Source organism: Hemitrygon akajei, chromosome 12 (assembly GCF_048418815.1).
Source record: "Hemitrygon akajei chromosome 12, sHemAka1.3, whole genome shotgun sequence".
NCBI lineage: Eukaryota > Metazoa > Chordata > Chondrichthyes > Myliobatiformes > Dasyatidae > Hemitrygon > Hemitrygon akajei.
The window spans coordinates 724,689-752,141 of record NC_133135.1 but is presented as its reverse complement, the minus strand read 5'-3'; the positions used below and the strand labels follow the sequence as shown (position 1 = coordinate 752,141).

The following is a 27,453-nucleotide window of genomic DNA, read 5'->3' as shown; positions in this document are numbered from 1 at the left end:
TCCTTCCCCTCCCCTCTCCTTCCTCTCCCCCTCTCCTTCACCCCCCTCCCCTTCCCCTCCCCTTCTCATTCCCCCTCCCAACCCTCCCTCCTTCCCCTCCACCCTTCCAATCCTCCCTCCTCCCCCTCTCCTTCCCCCTCCCAACCCTCCCTCCTTCCCCTCCCCTCCCCTTCCCCCTCCCAACCCTCCCTCCTCCCCCTCCCCTTCTCATTCCCCCTCCCAACCCTCCCTCCTCCTCCCCTCCCCTTCCCTCTCCCAACCCTCCCTCCTTCCCTTCCCCACCCAACCCCTCGCACGCCCACTCCTTCCCCCTCCCAACCCTCCCTCCTTCCCGTCACCCTCTCCTTCCCCCTCCCTCCTTCCCCTCACCCTCTGCTTCCCCCTCCCAACCCTCCCTCCTTCCCCTCCCCTTCTCATTCCCCCTCCCAACCCTCCCTCCTTCTCCTCCTCCCCTCCCCCTCCCAACCCCTCGCCCTCCCACTCCTTCCCCCTCCCAACCCTCCCTCCTTCCCGTCACCCTCTCCTTCCCCCTCCCAACCCTCTCTCCTTCCCCTCCCCCTCCCAACCCTCCCTCCTCCCCTTCTCATTCCCCCTCCCAACCCTCCCCTCCCCTTCTCATTCCCCCTCCCAACCCTTCCCTTCCCCTCCCCTCCCTCTCCCAACCCTCTCACCTTCCCCTCCCCTTCCCAACCCTCCCTCCTCCCCCTCCCCTTCCCACCCCAACCCTCCCTCGTTCCCCTCTCCTTCCCCCTCCCAACTTCCCCTCCCCTTCTCATTCCCCCTCCCAACCCTACCTCCTTCCCCTCCCCTCCCCTCTCCTCACCCTCTCATTCCACTCCCCTCCCAACCCTCCCTCTCCTTCCCCTCCCCTTCTCATTCCCCCTCCCAACCCTCCCTCCTTCCCCTCCCCCTCCCAACCCTGCCTCCTTCCCCTCCCCTCTCCTTCCTCTCCCCCTCTCCTTCACCCCCCCTCCCCTTCTCATTCCCCCTCCCAACCCTCCCTCCTTCCCCTCCACCCTTCCAACCCTCCCTCCTTCCCCTCCCCTTCTCATTCCCCTTCTCAACCCTCCCTCCTTCCCCTCCCCTTCTCATTCCCCTTCTCAACCCTCCCTCCTTCCCCTCCCCTCCCCTTCAACCTCCCTCTCATTCTCATTCCCTCTCCCAACTCGACCTCCTTCCCCTCCCCTCCCCCTCTCCTTCCCCCCAACCTCCCTCCTTCCCCTCCCCTTCCCTTCTCATTCCCCCTCCCAACCTCCCTCCTCCCCCTCCCCTCCCCACCCCTCCCTCGTTCCCCTCCCCTCCCAACCCTCCGTCCCTCCCCTCCCCTCTCCTTCCCCCTCCCAACTTCCCCTCCCCTCCCCTTCTCATTCCCCCTCCCAACCCTACCTCCTTCCCCTCCCCTCCCCCTCTCCTCACCCTCACCCTCTCATTCCACGCCCCTCCCCTCCCAACCCTCCCTCTCCTTCCCCCTCCCTCCTTCCCCTCCCCTTCTCATTCCCCCACCCAACTCTCCCTCCTTCTCCTCCCCTCCGCTTCTCATTCCCCCTCCCAACCCTCCCTCCTTCCCCTCCCCTTCCAACCCTCCCTCCTTCCCCTCCCCCTCCCAACCCTGCCTCCTTCCCCTCCCCTTCCAACCCTCCCTCCTTCCCCTCCCCTCCCAACCCTGCCTCCTTCCCCTCCCCTCTCCTTCACCCTCCCCCTCCCACCTTCCCCTCCACCCTTCCAACCCTCCCTCCTTCCCCTCCCCCTCCCAAACCACCCCTTCCCCCTCCCCTCCAACCTCCCTCTCATTCTCATTCCCCCTCCCAACTCGACCTCCTTCCCCTCCCCCCTCTCCTTCCCCCTGCCAACCCTCCCTCCTTCCCCTCCCCCTCCCAAACCTCCCCTTCCCCCTCCCCTCCCCTTCCTTCCCCTCCCCTTCTCATTCCCCCTCCCAACCCTCCCTCCTTCCCCTCCCCTCCCCTTCAACCTCCCTCTCATTCTCATTCCCCCTCCCAACTCGACCTCCTTCCCCTCCCCTCCTTCCTTTCTCATTCCCCCTCCCAACCCTCCCTCCTTCCCCCCCAACCTTCCCTCCTTCCCCTCCCCCTCTCCCCCCTCCCCTTCACCCTCCCTCTCATTCTCCTTCTCATTCCCCCTCCCAACCCTACCTCCTTCCCCTCTCCCCCAACCCTCCCTCCTTCCCCTCCCCTTCCCTTCTCATTCCCCCTCCCAACCTTCCCTCCCCCCCCCTCCTTCCCCACCCCCGCTCTCCTTGCCCCTCCCCTCGCCCCACCCCTCCCCTCCCCTCCCGCTCTCCTTGCCTCTCCATTCATTCTATTCAGTCTTCCCTCTCCACCCCACCCTTCCATTCTTTCCTGTTTGCAGCCTCAGGCTCCTCCTTCAATCTCTCCTTCCCTCCTCCATCCCTTCCTCCCTGCCGACTCTCCTGGTTTCGCCACTACCGACACCGCCGCAACATGCCGTTCTCTTCCCAATCCGAAACCCAGAATGAGACCGGGGGCCGCTACGCCGACCTCTTCTCCCGGCTCGACACCAACGGCGACGGGCGGATCGACGTACGGGAGCTGCAGGCGGCTTTGAAGGCCCGAGGCCTGGGTATGGAGGCCCAACAGGTAAGCGAGGGACGGAGAGAAAGGTGAGGAGCAGGGAAGAGTGGTGGTAGGGGGGAGGAGGAGGGGGGATGGGTAGGAGGAGAGGAAATTGGTAGGGGGAAGGTGGGAGGAGGAGGGAAGATTGGTAGGGGAAGGGGAGGAGGAGGAGAGATTGGTAGGAGAAGGGGAGGAGGGGGGAGTTTGGTAGGGGGAAGGGGAGGAGGAGGAGGAGGGGAGATCGGTGGGGAAGGGGAGGAGGAGGAGGGGAGATTGGTGGGGGAAGGTGGGAGGAGGAGGGGATTAGGGAGAGGGGGTGTGGGTGTGGTGGGAGAGTAGAAGGGAGAGTGGAGATGGGGTGTGGAGGGGAGGGGGAGAAAAAAGGGTGTGGATGGAGAGTAGAAGGGAGATGGGTGTAGATGGGGAGGATGTGGAGAGTAATTAGATCAGGAGGTTACTGGAGAGGGAGAATAGTCTCCATATGTCACCATGTTTAGTGTCATCAGGTTTGGAAGTTGTACTCCTTACACCCAGGTCATTAGTTGATTTTACATGAACTTCCTGTGATGTGATCACTCAAGTCAAGTACCATGTTCTCTTAAGGGGTTGTCTATTTGCAAATTTTCAGTTGACTATAGAGGCTGATCCAGGATCACTACAGGATTTAATCCTGGATGTTGGTGTATCTACAATGTTTCCTTTGAATTACATATAGTTTTCAAGCACCTGCATCTTTGCACCCATACCCTGGACACCCAAAATGAATATAAATCCCCACTGGCTCTTGGCCATATTCATGCAAATACAAGCATCTGAGGCCCAAGTGGATTGTTTCTTTCTTTGTAATTAACCCCAATCTGCAGTTCAGGAAGTGGAGTTCTGAGCTGCATTTTAAATTCAGTGTGCAATCTCCAATCAAATCTGAAGAACAGCTGCTGTTGAAATTAATATTTGTATATACCCTGACTCCAGAATATGCCCTAATGGGCATCCACCACATGGATCTTGACAGATCAAGATCATGCTCCAGTGGCATGGAATGCAAGATGACTGGGCGCCCTTCACTGCTGGAGCCTACCTCCATCTTCACTGCCATTATGATGTGTCATCAATTTCTGCCAGCTCCACTGTTGAGGTCTTGGTTAGATTACTCTTTGTTTGCCTTACCGCTATGGCTGACACCACCAGGAGCTAAGCTCCAGAGGGCATCGTTCTTGGGATCTCAGGAGTTCTCAGGCCTCTCCACCATGACAAGCTGATGATACTCAGAGAAGTCACACGTATATCACCCCTTCAGTTAGGAGACCAGATCTGTGGACCAATAACTAATTGTGGTCTAGAGTGGCCACATAGATTTAACTGAAGACACCTTTGCACTTTCATTTCCTCCATCACTTTTCAGAAGGCCTTTGATAAGGTGCCGCACGTGAGGCTGCTTAGAAAGATAAGAGCCCATGGAATTACTTGCATGGGTGGAGCATTGGCTGATTGGCAGAAAACAAAGTGGGAATAAAGGGATCCTATTCTGGCTGGCTGCCGGTCACTAGGGGTCGGTGTTGGGACCACTGCTTTTTATGATGTATGTCAATGATTTGGACTATGGGATTAATGGATTTGTGGCTAAATTTGTTAATGAAATAAGGATAGGTGGAGGAGCGGGTAGTGTTTAGGAAACAGAGAGCCTGCAGAGAGACTTAGATAGTTCCAGGGAATGGGCAAAGTGGCAAATGAAATACAATGTTGTAAAGTGTATGGTGGAAGAAATAAATGGACAGACTATTATTGAAATGGGGAAATAATTCAAAATGCAGAGATGCAAAGAGACTTGGGAGTCCTTGTGCAGGATACCCCAAAGTTTAACCTCCAGTTTGAATCGGTGGTACAGAAGGCGAATGCAATGTTGGCATTCATTTCTAGAGGTATAGATATAAGAGCGGGGATGTGATGTCGATGCTCTATAAGGCACTTGTGAAACCACACTTGCAGTATTGTGTGCCGTTTTAGGCTCCTTATTTTAAAAAGGATATACTGGCATTGAAGAACGTTCAGAGAAGATTCACGAGAATGATTCCAGGAATGAAAGGGTTACCGTATGGGGAACGTCTGGCAGCTCTTGGGGTGTACTCCCTGGAGTTCAGGAGAATGAGGGGGGATCTCATGGAAACATTCTGAATGTTAAAAAGCCTGAACAGATTAGATATGGCAAAGTTATTTCCCATGGTAGGGGAGTCTAGGACAAGAGGCACAACTTCAGGATTGAAGGACGTCCGTTTAGAACAGAGATGTGGAGAAATTGCTTTAGTCACAGGGTGGTAAATCTGTGGAATTTGTTGCCACGAGCAGCTGTGGAGGCCAGGTCAGAGATAGATAGGTTCTTGATTAGTCAGAGCATCAAAAGGTATGGGGAGAAGGCAGGGGAGTGGGGAGGACTGGGAGAATTGGATCAGCCCTTGATTGAATGGCGGTGCAGACTTGATGGGCCGAATGGTCTATTTCTGCTCCTATATCTTATGGTCTTATCTCTATTATAAAGGGTCACTCCTCAATTTTGAGCCTGTGCCCTCTAGTTCTGGATATCCTCACCATTGGAAACATCCTCTCCTCATTCAACCTTTCTTTACCACAGACTCAACCTTCTGGGAGTCTCGCACAAGGATTCCAAGTCCCTCTGCACCTCTGATGTTTGAACCTTCTCCCCATTTAGATAATAGTCCACACTATTGTTCCTCTTACCAAATTGCATTATCATACATTTCCTAACACTGTATTCCATCTGCCACTGTTTTGCCCATTCTTCCAATTTGTCTAAGTCCTGCTGCAATCGCATTGCTTCCTTAGCATGACCTACCCCTCCACCTATCTTCGTATCATCCGTAAACTTTGCCACAAAGCCATCAATTCCATTATCTAAATCACTGACAAATCGTGTGAAAAGCAAAGGTCCCAATACTGACCCCTGAGGAACACCACTAGTCAACGGCAGCCAACCAGAAAAGGCCCCATTTATTCCGACTCGCTACCTCCTGCTTGTCAGCCGTTCTGCTATCCATAGCAGTCATCATCATCATCATCAGGTGCCATGTCCAGTTTGAGCTTTGACTGCCATGGGCCACACACTCCTGTGTCGGGTCAAGTGGATCAATTCATTGGTATTCATTTCCAGTTCTCTGGCTGATGTCTCCATCATCATTTGTCTTTGCTTTCCTCTTGCTTTCTTCCCTTCAATCTTTCCCATAATTACCATGCATTCTAACTCCTCTTTCCTAATTACATGTCCAATGAAGTTACGTTGCCTTTTCATAATCTCATACATTATTTCCCTTTTTGTGCTTGCTCTGTTCATGACATCCTCGTTACATATTCATTTTGTCCATGATATTCTTTACATCCTCCTCAAAAACCACATCTTTGCTGTTTCAATTTGTTTCCTCATGTTACTAGATATTGTCCAACATTCTGAGCCTTATAACATAACTATATAAACGTAACATTTCAGTACTCTTCTGAGGTAGGTTGTCATGCCTAGTTTAGTGTTGGTCAGTATACTCTTCATTCTCATGAAGGTGTCTTTTGCCATCCCTGTTCTTCTTTTGATGTCCATGTTGCACCTGCCATCTGATGTCACCCAGCTTCCTAAATAGCAAAAGTTCTGTACTTGTTTTATGTCTTCCCTGTTTATTCTCGGCCTGCAGATAGGATTCTCCTTCTTTTTGGATATCACCATACATCGTCTTTTAGCAATTGATGGATAGACCCATTTTTGTACTTTCTTCAACAACTATATCAATTAAGTCTTGTAGTTTTTCCTCCATACTTGCAATTAGAAACATAGAAAATAGGTGCAGGAGTAGGCCATTCTGCCCTTTGAGCCTGCACCGCCATTCAGTATGATCATGGCTGATCATCCAACTCAGAACCCTGTACCTGCTTTCTCTCCATACCCCCTGATCCCTTTAGCCACAAGGGCCATATCTAACTTCCTCTTAAATATAGCCAATGAACAGGCCTCAACTGTTTCCTGTGGCAGAGAATTCCACAGATTCACCACTCTCTGTGTGAAGAGGTTTTTCCTCATCTCGGTCCTAAAAGGCTTCCCCTTTATCCTTAAACTGTGACCCCTCGTTCTGGACTTCCCCAACATTGGAAACAATCTTCCTGCATCTAATTAACACAGTGTCATCCGCATACCTGAAATTATTGATGTTTTCACCGCCAACTTTGATTCCCAAGATGTCTGTTTTGTAATATTTCAGTGTACACATTAAACAAATCAGGGGAGAAAACACACCCTTGTCTAACACCTCTCTTGATTTTTGTAAACCGACTTACTTCTCCATCTATTCTTACAGCGGCAGTTTGTTCCCAGTACAGATTTCTGATTAGGCGGGGTCTTCCAAATCTAGATCTAGAGTTTCCTGTAATATTTCAAATAACTTACTGTGCTTCACTTTATCAAATGCTTTTGTGTAGTCGATAAAACAAACAAATCTTTTTGCACTTGAATATCTCATTCTGATAGTATCCTTAACATCAATATTGCATTTCTTGTACCTTTATCTTTCACAAAACCACATTGTTCTTTACCTATTTCAGCTTGTATCTTAATTTTAGCCCGCACAAGGCTTCATGGTTGTGGTAGTCTTTCTCGCGATAAACACACGTATAAAGCGGGCGTCTTTTCTCGTAAAAGCAAAAATCCTCTTTGGTTAGCGAAAACAGGTACTAATGTAGGTCTTTCATTCATTAAGTACCTCTGCTATCTCCTCTTGTTCCATACACACTTTTCCACTGTCACACTTGATTGGTCCTATTCTGTTACGTCTTACCTTCTTGCTCTTCACATACTTGTAGAATGCTTTGGGGTTTCCCTTAATCCTATCCACCAAGTCCTTCCCATGGCACCTTCTGGCCCCTTCTAATTTCATTCTTAAGCGCCTTTCTGCTAGCCTTATAATCTTCTAGATCTCCATCATTACCTAGTTTTTTGAACCTCTCGTAAGCTGTTCTTTTCATCTCTATTAGATTTACAACAGCCTTTGTACACCACGGTTCCTGTACCCTACCATCCTTTCCTTGTCTCATTGGAACGTACCTATGCATAACCCCACGCAAGTATCCCCTGAACATTTGCCACATTTCTTCCGTATGTTTCCCTGAGAACATCTGTTTCCAACTTATGCTTCCAAGTACCTGCCTGATAGCCTCATATTTCCCCTTACTCCAATTAAACGTTTCCCTAACTTGTCTGTTCCTATCCCTCTCCAATGCTGTCTTAAAGAAGATAGAATTGTGATCACTATCTCCAAAATGCTCTCCCACTAAGAGACCTGACACCTGACCAGGTTAATTTCCCAATATCAGATCAAGTATAGCCTCTCCTCTTGTAGGCTTATCTACATATTGTGCCAAGAAAGCTTCCTAAACACTCCTAACAAACTCTACCCATCTAAGCCCCTCACTTTAGGGCATATATGTCAAACTCAAGGCCCGCGAGATAATATCTAATTACTATTAAAGCTGGCCCCAGTAATCGAAGCGCCTATGGCGTATGATATGGCTAATGCTGAGTTTATTCAGGTACCAGGTTTTCAGGGTTTTTAGTGTTTATTCGGCAGTCTTGCTTGGCAGTCTTCTTCATAAGAAACGGAATTTGTAAAGTGAAACACTTTGTAGTTATAGCAGAGACTGAGACACATGAGAGCAGGCTGAAAAAACGGAGGCAATGAAAGCTGCTTTTGCACGCGTCCGACTGATCCGGCCCACATGAAGCTGCATTTTGCTCAATCCAGCCCGTGACCTAAAATGAGTTTGACACCACTGCTCTAGGGAAATGCCAATCAATATCTGGGAAATTAAAATCTCCCACCACAACAACCCTGTTATTACTACACCTTTGCAGAATCTGTCTCCCTATCTGCTCCTCCATGTCCCAATTGGGTGGTCTATAAAAAACACCAGGTAGAGTTATTGACCCCTTTCTGTTCCTAACTTCCACCCACACAGATCCGTAGACAATCCCTCCATAACTTCCTCCTTTTCTGCAGCTGTGACACTATCGCTGATCAACTGTGCCACACCCCCACCTCTTTTACCTCTCTCCTTGTCCTTTCTGAAACATCTAAAGCCTGGCACTTGAAGTAACCATTCCTGCTTCTGAGCCATCCAAGTCTCTGTAATAGCCACAGGATTATAGCTCCAAATACTGATCCACATCTCAAACCATCGGTCTGTGTGCGTCCCTTCTCTGTCACCTGCCTATCCTCCCTTTCGAACTGTCTTCAAGCTTTCTCTATTTGTGAGCCAACCCCTCTTTCCTCCATCTCTTTTGTTTGGTTCCCACCCCTCAGAAATCCTAGTTTAAACTCTCCCCAATAGCCTCAGCTAAACCTCCCCACCAGAATATTGGTCCCCATGGGATTCAAGTGCAACCTGTCCTTTTCGTGCAGGTCGCTCCTGCCCCAAAAGAGGTCCCAATGATCCAGAGATCTGAATCCTTGTCCCCTGCTCCAATCCCTCAGCCATGCATTTATCCTCCACCTCATTCTATTCCTATACTTACTGTCACATGGCACAAGCAGTAATCCTAAGATTACTACCTTTGAGGTCCTGGTTCTCAACTTCCTTCCTAATTCCCTGTGGTCTGTTTTCAGGACCTCCTCCCTTTTCCTACTTATGTCCTTGATACCAATATGTACCACAACCTCTGGCTGTTCTCCTTCCCACTTCAGGATATTGTTGACGCGATCAGAAACATCCCGGACCCTAGCACCTGGGAGGCAAACTACCAACTGCATTTCTATCCTGCGTCCACAGAATCGCCTGTCTGACCCCCTAACTATAGAATTCCCTATCGCTACTGCCATTCTCTTCCTTTCCCTACCCTTCTGAGCCACAGGGCCAGATTCTGCGCCAAAGGCACAACCACTGTTGTTGCTTCCCCGAGGTAGGCCGTCTCCCCCAGCAGTACTCAAATAGGAGTACTTATTGTTAAGGGGAACAGCCACTGGGGTACTCTTGAGCATCTGCCTCTTGCCCTTCCCTCTCCTGACTGTTACCCACTTATCTGTCTCCCCAGGCCCCGGAATGACTACCTGCCTATAGCTCCTCTCTATATCACCTCGTCACTCTCTCTGACCAGACGAAAGTCATCGAGCTGCATCTCCAGTTCCCTAATGCGGTCATAAGAAGCTGCAGCTCGACACACATAGTGTAGATGTGGCCATCCAGAAGGCTGGAAGTCTCCAGAACCTCCCACATCTGACACTGAGTACAGAAAACTGACCTCAATCACATACTTTCTGTCTTTATTCTACACAGATAACCTACCTTGTCTTGATCTGTAATCGTCCAGGCCCTGTTGAGCCAACTCTGTCCCCCTCTACTCCGATGCCCACTGTATAAATCTGTCTTCTTTTTGAACTGCACTGCACACAATTCTCCCAAGTGTGGTCTCACGAGTGCCTTATAGCCTCAACATCACGTCCCTGCTCTTATATCTATACCTTTAGAAATGAATGCCAACATTGCATTTGCCTTCTGTACCACCGACTCAAACTGGAGGTTAAACTTTGGGGTATCCTGCACAAGGACTCCCAAGTCTCTTTGCATCTCTGCATTTTGAATTATTTCCCCATTTAAATAATAGTCTGTCCATTTATTTCTTCCACCATACACTTTACAACATTGTATTTCATTTGCCATTTTGCCCATTCCCTGGAACTATCTAAGTCTCTCTACAGGCTCTCTTGTTTCCTAAACACTACCCGCTCCTCCACCTATCCTTATTTCATTGGCAAATTTAGCCACAAATCCATTAATCCCATAGTCCAAATCATTGACATACATCATAAAAAGCAGCGGTCCCAACACCGACCCTTGTGGAATTCCACTGGTAAGCGACAGCCAGCCAGAATGGGATCCCTTTATTCCCATTCTGTTTTCTGCCGACCAGCCAATGCTCCACCTACACTAGTAACTTCCCTGTAATTCCATTGGCTCTTATCTTTCTAAGCAGCCTTGTGTGCGGCACCTTGTCAAAGGCCTTTTGAAAATGCAAGTACACCACATCTACTGCATCTCCTTTGTCTACCGTGCTTGTAATTTCCTCAAAGAATTGCAGTAGGTTTATCAGGAAGGATTTTCCTTTCAGGAAACTGCTGCCTTTGGCCTGTCTTGTCATGTGGCCCCAGGCACTCTGTAATCTCATCCCTAATGATCGATTCCAACAGCTTCCCAACCACTGATGTCAGGCTGTCAATAGTGATCAACCCGATGTAATGAAACAAGTACCACAGTTGATTCTTTTCCAACTTTATTAGTAGCAAGCTACGAGAGAAGAACCCTCTTTCTGCACTCCCACAGAGTCAGCCACGGAGGTCTCTCTGCCGAAGCACAGAGATACAAAAGTTCAGACACCCAGAACAATGTGCACGATTAGATGACTGAGAGCAAAGTATAATTAGATTACCATCGCCTGCAAGTGAGACAAGGAAACCAGCGGCGTAGCTTAACGGCTAATTTCTTACATGTCAGCAGGACAAAATTAACTCTTTACCATCTCAAGGCTAACAGGTCTATAGTCTCCTTTCTGCTACCTCCCACACTTTTCAAATAGCGGAATAACATTTGCAATTTTCCAGTCATCTGGTACAATGCCAGATTCTATCAGTTCTTGAAAGATCATCATTAATGCCTCCACAATCTCTCCAGCTACTTCCTTCAGAACCAGAAGCTGCATTCCATCAGGTCCAAGAGATTTATCCACCCTCAGATTGTTAAGCTTCCTGAGCACCTTCTCATCATAATTTTCACTGCACAAACTTCGCTTCCCTGACAGTCTTGAATGTCCAGTATTCTGCAGACATCTTCCGCTGTGAAGACTGATGCAAAATACGCATTCAGTTCCTCTGCCATCTGCATCTCTCATTACAGTGATGAAGAATGAAGAAGAAATTTACCAGATACATACCTTGCCCAAGCCTGTTCTCACCAAAGCTGAATGATCCAAAGCCTCCCCAGTCTAACTTTGGTCCACTCTAACAACAACCGCTCCACTTGTCCCTGCCTTATTTTTATTTGCCCTTGCTAGTGAATCATGACTGCACTGCTGAAATAAGCCAAAATCCCATGATAGCTCCTTTTTTCAGTTTCTCTCTCCCAGACCTGTGTGAGGTCTCGTGCCGATTCAACTGCAACAGCACCACCGAAAATATCCTCAGGCAAGAAAGTGCGTCATAATTAACTGTAATTTTACTGAGAGGTAGTGAAGTTCTGAGGGTTTGAGTAACTCCTTCTGTTTTAATTTCTAATATTATGTAATGATGGTGAAGGATTTGGAAAGAGAGCACTAGAAAAGGGGATATGTGTGGGAACATATTGGGGAAGGGGCTATATAGAATATAGAATAGTACAGCACAGTACAGGCCCTTCGGCCCACAATGTCAAGCCGACCCTTAAACCCTGCCTCCCATATAACCCCCACCTTAAGTTCCTCCATATACCTGTCAATAGTCTCTTAAATTTCACCAGTGTATCTGCCTCCACCACTGACTCAGGCAGTGCATTCCATGCACCAACCACTCTCTAAGAAAAAAACCTTCCTCTAATATCTCCCCTTGAACTTCCCACCCCTTACCTTAAAGCAATGTCCTCTTGTATTGAGCAGTGGTGCCCCGGGGAAGAGGTGCTGGCTGTCCACTCTGTCTGTTCCTCTTAATATATGGATGGCGTGCTTGCCGGTCAGCATAGAAACAGTGATCCAAAGAGCCTGTTTCAAATTGTGTAACTCTGACTTCCCTTTCTGCTTTTCAATAGAAAATATTACAGTCTGGGGACAGTGACCAAGACAATGTGCTGGATTTCAGAGAGTTCACTAACTACCTCCACAATCATGAGAAGAAACTTCGACTAGCTTTCAAAAGCTTGGATAAAAATAATGACGGTGAGTGTTACTGACATTTATGATGATGTGTAGATGATTGTACCCTGAGAGGGAAGGTTGGTGAATGGCGTGCAGTGTAGAGTTTGGAGACATTGTGGGGTGGCATGGACTGCGACAGGAATATCCTCCATTGTGCCATGCGTACAGAACTGCAGTCCTGTGCTGTGTTTTGGTTGGGGCATTGAGTTTAAGAGTCATAAAGTCACATTTCAGCTGTATAAACGAAAGAAGCAATGAAAGAAGATTGACTGACTGGCAGGAGGTAAAGAATGGCTTTATATGGGTTAGCAAAAATATCGATAGCTGGAGGGCCTGTACTGTTATCTATTCTATGTTCATCCGTTACAGAAAGGATGTGCTTTCGAGAAGATGCTAAGAGGTTCACTAGGGTGTTGCCTAGATTACAGGGTATAAACTGTAAATTTATACAGTTAAACTTCTCTTATATTTTTTAGAGTAGTGGAGGCTGAGAGGCAACCTGAAAGAGGTTTATAAAATTATGACAGAGATATATATATATAAGATACAGTCAATGTAATGGAGGAAAGTTTCAGAGGGATGTTTGGAGCAACAGAGAGTGGTGAGTGCCTGGAACAGGCTGGCAGGAAGGGAGGTGGAACCAGAGACGAAAATGTCATTTAGAGGAACATGGTTATGGATCAGATGCAGCCAGATAGGATTAGTTTCATTTGGTTTCACGGTTGGCACACATTATAGGCTGAAGGCCCTGTTTCTGTTGTACTGTTCTATGTTCAGCTACAGTCCTCTGCTATTCTTCATGGCTCCACTGCAGTCCTGTGCTGCCTCTTGTTTGCTATACTGCAGCTTGGGCTGCATATTAATAAGATTTTAGTCGCAATGAGTTTTACTGAACTACTGTTTTATTTTAGGCAAGATTGATGCTGTTGAGATTGTCGAATCACTCAAGTCTCTGGGAATTCAGATCAACCTTCAGAATGCACAGAAGATTCTTCACTCGTAAGCTGTTTTCCCTGGAACCTCAGGCTGTACCTGCCACAAATGTCTTTATTTAAATTGTTCTCAAGCTTTTGACATAAAGGCGACTGTTGTGTATTTTGTTGTTGCTTTGCGGGATGTGGGTGTGTTTGAAAGGGTATAGAAATTCATGGCATCAGTGTTGCTTCAAACTCTGCTCAGTCTTTAAAGCAACAATTTGAGGAATCCCACTCTGCGTTCCTCATTGCCTTCTCAAATACTGCATGGAAACAGAGTCCTTCAGCCCACTTGGTTTATGCTGATCAATGTGTTCATCCGAGCTGTCCCATTTGTTAGTGTTTGACCCATACCTATCTAAATTATTTCTATCTGTGTATCTGTCCAGATCTCTTTAACATGTTGTAATAATTGTAGCTGCCTCTACCATGTGCCCATGTATTGCACTTAGAGGTTGTCCATAGTGCCTGTGGAATATGGTTGGCTACGAGGGATTGTTCAGTTCCAAGCCTGCCTTGAGGGAAGAAGTTGCTTTTCAGTCTGGATGTCCATGCAGAGATGTTCCTGTATCTCCTGATGGATGGTTTCAACAAGTGATTGCTGTGATGGAATGAGTCCACTGTAGATGTTGTATGTTGTAGATGGTTTCTATATCTGGTACTTGTGTCCCAGTGATGTTCTGTCTGTCCTGATCCCTTGTTGAAGTGCTTTTTGGTCAATCTTGGTGTAGCTAGTGTACCATATTATCATGCAGTAGGTCAGTATTCTCTCAATTATACATTGGTAAAAGTTTACGAGCAGCTTTTGGGGCATATTTGACTCCTAAGATGGTATTGGTGGTCCTGAGTCTTCTCTACTATCAAAGAGGTGTTTGAAATACCAATATGTTAACCAAATGTTATACCAACATGTCTCCTGCTCCAATAGAGACCCGAATATACTTGACCACTGCTACACTGCAGTCAAGGATGCCTACCATTCCATCCAACGACCTCACTTCGGAAAATCGGACCATCAGGCCGTACTCCTCCCAGCTTACAAACAGAAACTGAAGTGGGAGGTCACGGTGTCAAAAGTGGTGTCGCATTGGACAGAGGAAACGGGTGAGGTCCTCCGTGACTGCTTTGAATCGGTGGACTGGTTAGTATTCAAGGACTCGGCAGCTAACCTCGATGAGTATGCCTCAGCTGTCAAGGATTTTATCTGGAAATGCACAGAGGACTGTGTGTCTTGCAAGTCGATCTGGGTATTCCCTAACTGGAAATCTTGGATGAATTATGAGGTCCAGTCCCTTTTGAAGGCTAGAGCTGCGGCTTTTAGGTCCGGGGATACCAGTTGCTACCTAGAATCTAGGCGTGAACTCCGGAAAGCCATTAAGGACGCCAAGAGGCAATATCGAGCCAAGTTGGAAGCCCAGGCTAACCATGGGGATGCCAGTAGACTATGGCAGGGTCTAAATGAGATCACTAGGCACAAAGAAAAGGCTGGGATTATCAATAACTGTAGCGCCTCTCTTCCTGACGAACTTATCGTATTCTATGCAAGATTCGTACAGAAGAGGAGTGTCCCGCCCCCTCCGAATGAACTGGACCTGGTGGCATCAAGATTCATTGTCACCGAGGAAGACGTTAGAAGAGCCTTCCTGAAGATAAATCCAAGGAAGGCAATGGGCCCAGATGGCGTCCCAGGACGGGTTCTCTGGGCCTGTGCAAGTGAGCTAGCTGGAGTGTTTGCTGACATCTTCAACTGCTCCCTGCTTCAGTCTAAGATCCCCTCATGTTTTAAGAAGGCAATGATAATCCTGGTGCTGAAGAAAAGCAAGGTGGCATGCCTGAGTGACTATCGACCTGTGGTTCTGACATCAATTACTATGAAGTGCTTCGAGCGATTGGTTATGGCACACATCAACCATAACCTACCAGTCAACCTCGACGCTTTGCAATTCGCCTACCGGAGCAACAGGTCAACGGCAGATGCCATCTCTCTGGCACTACATTCCTCCTTAGAACACCTGCAGAATAAAGACACATACGTAAGGCTCTTTTTCATTGACTACAGCTCTGCCTTTAATACCATCGTTCCAAATAAACTGATTCTTAAGCTGCGGAACCTGGGTCTTAGCACTCAGATCTGCAGCTGGATCTTCAACTTCCTCACAGACAGGACCCAGCTGTAAAAATAGGGGACAAGCTCTCCTCTACAATCACTCTGAGCACCAGTGCCCCACAAGGCTGTGTACTCAGCCCCCTGCTGTACTCACTGTACACCCATGATTGTGTAACCAAGTTTCCATCAAACTCAATATATAAGTTTGCTGAGGACACCAAATTGTAGGCTGTATCTTGGGTATTGAGGAGTCTGAGTACAGTGAGGAAATTAAGAACCTGGTGGCACGGTGCGAAGACAATAACCTATCCCTCAACATCAGCAAGACGAAGGAATTGGTTGTTGACTTCAGAAGGAGTAGTGGACCACACAACCCCATCTACGTCGGTGGTGCGCAGGTGGAACTTAAGTTCCTCGGGGTGAATATCACAAATGACCTGACTTGGTCTAACCAAGCAGAGTCCACTGCCAAGAAGGCCCACCAGTGCCTTTACTTCCTGAGAAAGCTGAAGAAATTTGGCCTGTCCCCTAAAACCCTCACTAATTTTTATAGATGCACCGTAGAAAGCATTCTTCTACGGTTCATCACAACCTGGTATGGAAGTTGTCCTGTCCAAGACCGGAAGAAGCTGCAGAAGATCGTGAACATAGCCCAGCACATCACACAAACCAATCTTCCATCCTTGGACTCACTTTACACCACACGCTGTCGGAGCAGTGCTGCCAGGATAATCAAGGACATGACTCACCCAGCCAACACACTTTTTGTCCCTCTTCCCTCTGGGAGAAGGTTCAGGAGTTTGAAGATTCGTACGGCCAGATTTGGGAAAAGCTTCTTTCCAACTGTGATAAGACTGCTGAATGGATCCTGACCCGGATCTGGGCCGTAGCTTCCAAATATCCAGACCTGACTTGCACTACCATATTTTCCCTTCTCTATTTTCTAATTATGATTTATAATTTAAATTTTTATTATATTTACTTTGGTTTGTACTTCAGGGAGTGCAAAGTGCAGAATCAAATATCGCTGTGATGATTGTACGCTCTAGTATCAGTTGTTTGGTGACAATAAAGTAAAGTAAATATAGAAACATAGAACATCTACAGAACAATATAGGCCCTTTGGCTCACAAAGCAGTGCCGAAGATGTACTTTAGAAATTACCGAGGGTTACCCAAAGCCCTCGATTTTTCTATGCTCCATGTACCTATTGATGAGTCTCTTAAAATACCCTATCATATCTGCCTCCACCACCATTGCTGGCAGCCCATTCCACACACTCACCACTCTCTGCTTAAAAACACTTATCCCGACATCTCATAGAAACATAGAAAACCTACAGCACAATGCAGGCCCTTCGGCCCACAAAGTTGTGCCGACCATGTCCCTACCTTAGAAATTACTAGAATTACCCATAGCCCTCTATTTTTCTAAACTCCATGTACCTATCTAAAAGTCTCTTAAAAGACCCTATCATATCCGCCTCCACTACCGTTGCCGGCAGCCCATTCCACGCACTCACCACTCTGAGCAAAAAAACTTATCCCTGTCGTCTCCTCTGTACCTACTCCCCAGCACCTTAAACCTGTGTCCTCTTGTAACAACCAATTCAGCCTCTGACTATCCACGTGATCAATGCCTGTCATCATCTTATACACCTCTATCAGGTCACCCTTCATCCTCCGTTGCTCCAAGGAGAAAAGGCCGAGTTCACTCAACCTATTCTCATAAGGCATGCTCCCCAATCCAGGCAACATCCATGTAAATCTCCTCTGCACACTTTCTATGGCTTCTACATCCTTCCTGTAATGAGGCCACCAGAACTGAGCACAGTACTCCAAGTGGGTAGACCGCTGGACGCAGTGGACTAGGAGCGAGGGTCCAAAGGTCGTCAGCAATCAGAGGAGGTTGATGGGAAATGACTAGAGGAAATCGTGAGCTCCAACGTACACATTAGACTGGTTCATTAAAATGGGCTCATTTTTCTTTTTATTTTCTTTAGTCAGATTAAGATTTATAAAGTTCAATCGTTTAATTGCATATGGTGTACTGTCTAATATTTTGCAATTTGGATTTGTAACTGGGCAACACATCACGCAGTATCCACACAAACGAGATTTCTCAGTTTGTCTGGGCCAGAGGCTGTCTTACCCTAGACAAACATGCTGGCCAAACCTCAGCGTTACAATTGTGGAGGTATCGTTCCAGGATTGATTCCATTGAATGCTGTGTGATTGCCCTGAGCATTGAACCAGTGGGTAGTGTGTTTAAATCTGTGCCATTATGGATACTGGCGGGGTGGAGTGCTGCTGTGCCTCCATGGGATTACCTGTCACTAATGTGTGCCTGTTGAGTGGGGTGGATATTCGTACCTCGGATGAATTGTTAATTCAGTTTTTTAGTATGGTTAAAGCTATTGGCAAATTTGGGGTTGCAGCGTGGATGTTTGATAAAATGGCAGGCTCAGACCTTGTTTTAGTTCAGACAAGCGCTGATGTAACAGTAGTGGAACTGCCTGCTTCTATTGGTGCTCCAGGTGAGGCAGGGCTGTGGCCTGTCCATACTGTGAGGGAGAGGGAGAAGGTAGCGGAGTGGGACAGGTCACAAGTCGAGCTTCCCATAGCTGGGGGTGGAGACTTCAAAGACAGGATTCAATCCTTTCTGAGGAGTGAGGGGAAAGAGTGGTTGGATTTGGAAAGTTTAATTAGTTCCCATCCCCCAGTGAAGAGTGAGAGTTCTGAGTTGGCATCAGCCCTTACCTCTCTGGCGAATAAGTGGCCCAGTGCACAGGCAGAGGGTTCCTACCAGAAGCTAAGAATATTCTCTGGAATAACACCTACCCCCAAGGGGGAAGAGGGGTATGAGACTTGGGTGGAGCAGACCTCTCAGTTGTTAGATGAGTGGCAGTGCTCTGATGATGTAAAGAGACAGAGATTGGTTGAAAGTTTGAGGGGGTTGGCCGCTGACGTGGTGAGAGCTATGAAAACACAGCAATCCCGAGCCAACACTGCCAACTATCTGGGTGCATTGGAGAGCACTTCTGGTACGACGGGGACCCGCCTGGAGCTCATGGCAGGGTTTCAGAACATATGTCAAGAGAAGAGGGAGAAACTTTCTGCTTACATTTTTCAGCTAGAGAGGGAGCTAAATTGTTTGCGGAGCCAGGGGGTCTTTCAGGCAGCTGAGGTGGATAAGTTAAGGATGGACCAGACAGCGAAGGGCGCCCAGTCCCAGGACATGATTGCTTGGGGTCTCCGACAGTCCCGTAAGACACACCCCCTCCCTCCTTTGTTGAGCTGATTAGAGAGGTACGGGAGGAGGAGAACGCGTCGGAGACGCGGGAGGGCTCCGTCAGCAGGGTACAGTCCTCAGTAGTAGCCCCTTGTGCTGAAGTGACCACAACTAGCTGAACCCGGGGAATGGTAAAGGAGACTGTGGCAGAACTGAGAACTGAGATGTCCTGGGTGTTAACAGCGGGTGGAGATGCACCCCCCCCCCCCGTCGTATGATAAGACTGGTAGAGAGGGAGACCCCCTAAGGTACAGACTACACAGAGGGCTGCAAGTGGCCAGGGTTCTGCAAGAAGGGGGGTGCAGCTGGTATTGTTTGCTTTATGTAACTGTGGTATAGAGGGACACTTCAGGTGGGAGTGTGAGTGGCGGGAAGCCCCTCAGAGAGTGAGCCCCCTGGTACCTAAGCAGAGAGAGGTGGCGGGAAACTTAGAGGAGACCCAGTGAGGGAACGGCCTGGTGTCTGGGGAACATGTTCCTGGTAATATATCATGGAATCCCCAAAAGCAAAAGACACTATTTGTGAAGGCTTAACGGGATCATGCTCCAGTGTGTCGTTATGGATAGGGGGTATTTATGCTAAAGCCATACTTGACACCGGGTCGCAGGTCATTTTGTTGTACCATTCATTTTACAACTGATATCTGAAGGATTTACCATTGACACCATTCAGGCACTGGAGATCTGGGGGCTTAGGGCTAGTGATTATCCGTATGATGGTTATTTGTCAGTGAAGCTGGAATTCTCGGAGGTCGATGTGGGAGTGTCTGAGGTCCGTAATACATTAGTCCTGGTGTGTCCGGACACCGCTGAGAAATGACGGCATTTCATTTCTGGTGGGGACCAACACCCCTCTTGTGAGGAGGCTCATGGCAGCCTGCAAGGAGAAGGTTGGCGAGAGCTTTCTGGGAACATTGTCGGTGCACCAGGGTTTTGAGCTGCTTTTGAGCTGCTTTTGAGGAAATGCATGGCTATATTGGGCCGGATAGCAAATTTAGACGAGGGACTGTGTGGTTCACCCAGTCAAAGTTAATGGTGGTACAGTCCAGGGAAGTAACGAGAGTGATGGTGACCCCCAAAGCTCCCGGAGTGCCTGAGGGTGAGGCCCTCTTAGTGGATGCTCCAGAAGACCACAAGGGGGAGTCGCGATTTCCTGCTGGGGTACTGGTGATGTCCAAATTGCAGAAGCTCTCGGTTGTACAGGTGAGCAGGATGGCAGTGATTCTCAGGAACACTACAAAGAGGGAGGTCTCCTTCAAGTGGGGGATGCCCCTGGCATATTTGTTCCTGGTGACGATAATATCTAGTGTTCCTGTGAGACAAGCTGGAGAGAAACTATTAGAAAAGAGAGGAAAGTTGACAGTGGAGTCATTCAATTTCATGGACTCCCTGGTGCCTGCGGGTTGAAAGAGCAGGTTGGTAGAGAAGATGTTGAAGCTGGAAGGTGTATTTTCCACTAATGTGTTTGATGTGGGTTGTTCCAAGAGCACTTGTCACACTATCCGGGTGACCATGGACACACTGTATAGAAAGTTACAGAGACTGACCCCTGCAAACGTGGAAGACGTTTAGCAGCATTTGTGTAAGTTGAAGGAAGCTGAGATAATCACCGAGTCACTCCAAATCACTTCATGATGACTCGGGACATTTAGGGGTTGAAAAAACCTATGGATTGCTCAGAGACCGGTTTTATTGGCCCCAGATGAAGTCAGAAGCTGAAGGATACTGCAAGTCGTGCATTTGATGCATACGGCAGAAGACACTGCCTACACGGGCAGCTCCCTTGTTCCACTTGCAGAATGCGGGGCCCCTGGACCTGGTGTGTATGAATTTCCTGTCAATACAGCCAGATGCTAGCAACTTGGTGAACACCTTAGTCATACAACACTGGAATTTAGAAGATTGAGGGGGGATCTTATTGAAACATATAAAATTCTAAAGGGATTGGACAGACTAGATGCAGGAAGATTGTTTCCGATGTTGGGGAAGTCCAGAACGAGGGGTCACAGTTTAAGGATAAAGGGGAAGCCTTTTAGGACCAAGATGAGGAAAAACTTCACACAGAGAGTGGTGAATCTGTGGAATTCTCTACCACAGGAAACAGTTGAGGCCGGTTCATTGGCTATATTTAAGAGGAAGTTAGATATGGCCCTTGTGGCTAAAGGGATCAGGGGGTATGGAGAGAAAGCAGGTACAGGGTTCTGAGTTGGATGATCAGCCATGATCATACTGAATGGCAGAGCAGGTTCGAAGGGCCGAATGGCCTACTCCTGCACCTATTTTCTATGTTTCTAACATAGAATAGTACCGCACATTACAGGCCCTTCAGCCCACAATGTTGTGCCGACACTCAAACCCTGCCTCCCATAGAACCCCCCCCCACCTTAAATTCCTCCATATACTGTCTAGTAGTCTCTTAAACTTCACTAGTTTATCTGCCTCCACCAATGACTCAGGCAGTGCATTCCACGCACCAACCACTCTCTGAGTGAAAAAACTTTCTCTAATATCTCCCTTGAACTTCCCTCCCCTTACCTTAAAGCCATGTCCTCTTGTACTGAGCAGTGGTGCCCTGGGGAAGAGGCGCTGGCTGTCCACTCTGTCTATTCCTCTTAATATATTGTACACCTCTATCATGTCTCCTCTCATCCTCCTTCTCTCCAAAGAGTAAAGCCTTAGCTCCCTTAATCTCTGATCATAATCTATACTCTCTAAACCAGGCAGCAACTTGGTAAATCTCCTCTGTACCATTTCCAACACTTCCACATCCTTCCTATAGCGAGGCGACCAGAACTGGACACAGTACTCCAAGTGTGGCCTAACCAGAGTTTTATAGAGCTGCATCATTACATCGCATCTCTTAAACTCTATCCCTCGACTTATGAAAGCTAACACCCCATAAGCTTTCTTAACTACCCTATCTACCTATGAGGCAGCTTTCAGGGATCTGTGGACATGTACCCCCAGATCCCTCTGCTCTTCCACACTCCCAAGTATCCTGCCATTTACTTTGTACTCTGCCTTGGAGTTTGTCCTTCCAAAGTGTACTACCTCACACTTCTCTGGGTTAAACTCCATCTGCCAATTCTTAGCCCACTTCTGCATCACTGACCACTACACCAGATGTGCACAGGCTTTTCCTACCAAAGACCAGAGGGCGCCCATGGTGGCCGAAGTGTTATGGGAGAAGTATTTCATTTATTATGGCCTTCCCAGGTGGATACATAGTGATCAGGGATGGGATTTCGAGAGCAGACTCATCCATGAGTTACTGGGCATGCTTGGAGTTGAGAAGTTGAGGACCACGCCCTATCACCCGTAGGGTGATCCCCAGCCAGAGAGGTTTAATTGGACCTTGCTAGACATGCTCGGGACCCTGGAGATCAGCAAGAAGAGCAGGTGGAGTCAACATGTTGGACATCTGGTTCACAGTTAAAATTGTACTCGAAATGAAGCTACTGGGTACTCACCATACTACTTGATGTTTGGGCGTGAGGCGAGGTTGCCCATTGACCTCTGTTTTGGGACTGACGAGGGTGACTTACCACCGAAGACTTATCTGAAATATGTGTCTGACATGAGAAGAGAGTTGAAAAGGGCTGATGAATTAGCTGGGGTTGCAGTTGCCAGGCAGAATCAAGGAAATAAGAATGTAGTTTGGATTTGTAACTGGGCAACACATCACGCAGCATCCACACAAACGAGATTTCTCAGTTTGGCTTGGCCGGAGGCTGTCTTCCCCTAGACAAACGTATGGTGGCTAAGCCTCAGGGTTACAATAGGTTTCTATGAAATCCTCTTGCATTCTTCTAAATTCCAGTAATTACAGGCCCAAAGCTGTCAAATGCTCCTCATATGTTAACCCTGGAATGCTGGAATCATCCTTGTGAGCCTCCTCTGGACTCTCTCCAATGACAACACATCCTTTCTGAGATATGGGGCCGAAAAACTGTTGAAAATATGACAAGTGCGGCCTGACTGGTGTTTTAGGAAGGCTCAGCATTATCTTCTTGATTTTTATATTCAATTCTCCTTGAAATAAATGCCAATATTGCATTTGCATTCTTTACCACAGACATGACCTGTAAATTAACCATATAGGATTATTGCACGAGGACTCCCATTTCCTTTGCACTTCTGATGTTTGAACCTTCTTCCCATTTAGATAAAGGTCTGCTACTTTTTTGCCTATTCTTCCAATTTGTCCTGCTGTAATCACATTGCTTCCTCAACACTGCCTACCCCTCCACCTATCTTCATATCATCTGCAAACCCTGCTACAAAGCCATCAATTCCATTATCTGAATCATTGACAGACAATGTGAAAAGCAGTGGTCGCAATACTGATCCCTGAGGAACACCACTAGTCATCACCAGCTGCACCAAGGCATCCTTTATTCACTGCTGCCTCCCGCCTGTCAGTCATTCCTCTATCCATGCCTGTATCTTTCCTGTAATGCCATGGGATTTTATCTTGTTAAGCAGCTTCATAAGACATAGGAGCAGAATTAGGCCATCTGGCCCACCATTCAATCATGGCTGATACTTTTTTTTAATCTTCTCCTCAACCCCAGTTCCCAGCCTTCTCTCCATAACCTTTGATGCCATTTTCAATCAAGAACCTATCAATCTCTGCCTTAAATACACCCAATGACCTCTCCTCTACAACTGCATGTTGCAACAAATTCCACAAATTCACCACGCTTTGGCTAAAAAAAATATCTCCACATCTTTGTTTTGAGAGGGTGCACCTCTATCCTGAGGCTGTGCCCTCTTGTCATAGACTCTCCCACCATGGGAAACATCCTTTCCACATCTACTTTGTATATGGCCTTTCAAAATTTAAAAGGTTTCAATGAGATCCCTCCCTCATCCTTCAGTGAGTACAGACCCAGAGCCATCAAATGTTCCTTTTATGATAACCCTTTCGTTCATGGAATCATCCTTGTGAACCTCCTCTGGACCCTCCAATGCCAGCACATCTCTTCTAAGATGGGGAGCCCAAAACTGTACACAATACTCAATGTGAGGCCTCACCAGTAACTTATAAAGCCTCAGCATCACATTCGTGTGTGGCGCCTTATTAAATGATAGGTGCTCTGGTTTCCTCCCACATTCCAATCTGTGCAGGTTGGTGGTGATTTGTTGTTGTAAATCACTCTCAGTGACTGGGCTTTCCATAGGTGCTCCCGTTTCCTCCCACATTCAAATCTGTGCGGGTTGGTTGAGAATTGTCACTGTAAATCACTCTCGGTGACTGGGTTTTCCATATGTGCTCCGGTTTCCTCCCTCATTCCAATCTGTGAGAGTCGGTAGTGATTTGCTGTTGACAATCACTCCCAGTTTCTCTCGATGATTGGTTGAATCTAGGGAGAATTAATAGGAAGGAGGGAAAATAAAATGTAAATGATAGGCCAAATGGCCTGTATCAACATCTTGTGATGTGTAACATTAAAGCTGTACTGGAGAAGTTTTTTGTAATGAAAAGGTCCTGTTGTCAGGGTTGGGGAGAGTGCAGGAGAGATAATGGAGAACTGTTTACCCCTTTCTCCTCTGCAGCATGGACACGGTACGGGGGGAGATTTCTGGAAAGAGAATTCCCTGTTTTCAGGGTTGGAGAGAGTGTAGGAGAGATAATGGAGTGCTATGCCACCTCACCAACTATTCCCTCTCTACATTGCAGAATGGATGAAGATGGTACAATGACCATTGACTGGAATGAATGGCGTGACCATTTCCTGTTCAATCCAGCAGCCAATATTGAAGAAATCATCCGTTTCTGGAAGCATTCAACGGTGAGAGGAGAGGGGTTTTACTCTACATGACCACAGTGGCCTGACTCCAGCTCCCTGGCTCAGAAGCTTCTTCTACTTTTCTCAGTATTGATTTAGAATCAGGTTTATTATCTTTAACGTATGACCTGAATCTGTTGTTTTATGGCAGTTGTACAATGCAACCCTAAAATAAATTTTTGAGGAAGTTACTAGGAAAGTGGATGAAGGCTAGGCAGTGGATGTTGTCTACATGGACTTTAGCAAGGCATTTAACAAGGTACTGCATGGTAGGTTGGTCAAGAAGGTTCAGTTGTTCAACATTCAAATGAGGAAGTAAATTGGATTAGACATTGACTTTGTGGGAGATGCCAGATAGTGGTAGTAGATGATTGCCTTTCTGACTGGAGCCCTGTGACTGGTGGTGTGCTGCAAGGATTGCTGCTGGGTCCTTTGTTGTTTGTCATCTATATTAATAATCCAGATGATTATGTGGTTAACTGGATCAGCAAATTTACCAAGATTGGCAGTGCAGTAAACAGTAGGGAAGACTATTATGGCTTGTAGAGGGAGCTGCACCAGCTGGAAATATAAGCTCCAAAATGGCAGATGGAACTTAATGCAGACAAGTGTGAGATTTTGCACTTTGGTAGGACCAATCAGGGCAGTTCTTCCACAATGAACGGTAGGGCACAGAGAAGTGTGGTAGAACAAAGGGATCTGGGAATTCAGGTCCATAATTCATTGGAAGAAGCATCATAGGTAGATCTACCTACTGGAAAGATGTAAAGTTGAAAGAGTACAGAGAAAATTTATGAGGATGTTGCCAGGTCTGGAGGACCTGAGTTATAAGGAAAGATTGAATAAGTTAGGACTCAGAATAAGTTAGAGCTTGGAAAAAGCGACGCAACAGACTTTTAACAACATAAATCAGCGAGATGTTTGTTATGTCTCCCCTCTTGCTGTGAAACGGAGACACCTCTTTTTCCCTTTCTAGGGAGAGAGAGAGCCTGTGGTATATCGAATTACTGGGTGAACAAGTAGTCTTTGGGGTACTGCATGTCTGCGTCTTTATGGATGCTTTGCTGCACGCTTGAGTGCTTCGATGGTGCTGATGCTTTTTTTGCTGGTGGGGAGGGGGGATTGTTGCTTTGCTGCCGCTTGTGTGTGGGAGGGGGGAGTTAGTGGGGGCTTTGGGGTTCTAATGTTTAACTATCATTCATTCTTTGGGGCACTCCTGTTTTTGTGGATATTGCAAAGAAAAAGAATTTCAGGATGTATATTGTATACATTTTTCTGACATTAAATGGATTTTTGAAACCTTTGAAAGTAAAAGTTAGGAACATAAAAAATTGAGGGGAGATTTACATAAAAACATAAGAAATAGGAGCAGGAGTAGGCCATCCGGCCCATCGAGCCTGCCCCACCATTCAATAAGATCATGGCTGATCTGTCCGTAAACTCAGCTCCATCTACCTGCCTTTTCCCCATAACCCTTAATTCATTTACTGTGTAAAAACCTATCTAACTGTTTCTTAAATATATTTAGTGTGGAAGCCTCAACTGCTTTCCTGGGCAGAGAATTCCACAGATTCACCACTCTGGGAAAAACAGTTTCTCCTCATCCCTGTCCTAAATCTTCTCCCCTGAATCTTGAGGTAATGTCCTCTAGTTCTAGTGTCACCTACCAATGGAAATAACTTTCCTACTTAGTTTGTATGTTTCTATAAGATCCCCTCTCATTCTTCTGAACGCTAGAGAGTATGGTCCGAGGCGACTTAATCTCTCCTCATAGGTTAACACCTTCATCCCTGGAATCAACCTGGTGAACCTCCTCTGCACTACCTCCAAAGCAAGTATATCCTTCCTCAAGTATGGAGACCAGAACTGCACACAGTACTCTAAGTGCGGCCTCACCAGTACACTGTATAGTTGCAGCATGACCTCCATGCTCTTGAATTCAATCCCTCTAGCAATGAAGGTCAACATTTCATTTGCGTTCTTAATAACCTGTTGAACCTGCAAGCCAACCTTTTGCAATTCATACGCAAGCAGTCCCGAGTCCCTCTGCACAATAGCATGCTGCAATCTTTCACCATTTAAATAATAATCTGCTCTTCTATTATTCCTTCTAAGATGGATGATCTTGCATTTACCAACATTGTATTCCATCTGCCAGACCTTGGCCAACTGACTTAACCTATCTACTGTATATCCCTCTGCAGATTCTCCACATCCTCTATACAATTTGCTTTTCCACTCAGTTTAGTGTCATCAGCAAATTTTGCTAAGCTACACTCAGTCCCCTCTTCCAAATTATCAATATAAATGGTAAACAGCTGTGGGCCCAGCACCGATTCCTGCAGCACCCCCACTCACCACTGACTCCCAAACGGAGAAACACTCATTTATACCAACTCTCTGCCTTCTATCTGTTAACCAATCCACTATCCATGCCAATACACTTCCTCCAACTACATGCATCCTAATCTTATTTATAAGTCTCTTGTGTGGCACTTTATCAAACGCCTTTTGGAAATTCAAATATACGACATCCACCTGTTTGCCTGCATCCACTGCACTCATTATGTCCTCAAAGAACTCCAGTAAGTTTGTGAAACAGGACCTGCCCTTTCTGAATCTATGCTGTGCCTGTCTAATGGAACCACTCCTTTCTAAATGTGTTGCTATTTCTTCCTTAATGACAGCTTCAAGCATTTTCCTGACTACACATGTTAAGCTAACTGGCCTATAGATGCCTGTCTTTTACCTACATCCTTTTTTAAAAAGTGGCGTGACAT

General features: G+C 47.1%; 1 protein-coding gene across 1 annotated transcript in view; it reads left to right on the top strand.

Annotated features, from left to right (window-relative positions):
- The first annotated feature begins 2,309 nt into the window (after positions 1-2,309).
- LOC140736659 (mitochondrial adenyl nucleotide antiporter SLC25A24-like) overlaps positions 2,310-27,453 on the top strand; it is a 78,786-nt gene continuing 53,642 nt past the window's right edge. The window contains exons 1-4 of the mRNA XM_073062467.1: positions 2,310-2,615; positions 12,405-12,531; positions 13,422-13,509; positions 24,565-24,676. Of these exons, the coding sequence (XP_072918568.1) occupies positions 2,460-2,615; positions 12,405-12,531; positions 13,422-13,509; positions 24,565-24,676 (483 nt within the window). The 5' untranslated portion in view covers positions 2,310-2,459. The remainder of the gene's footprint in view (positions 2,616-12,404; positions 12,532-13,421; positions 13,510-24,564; positions 24,677-27,453) is intronic.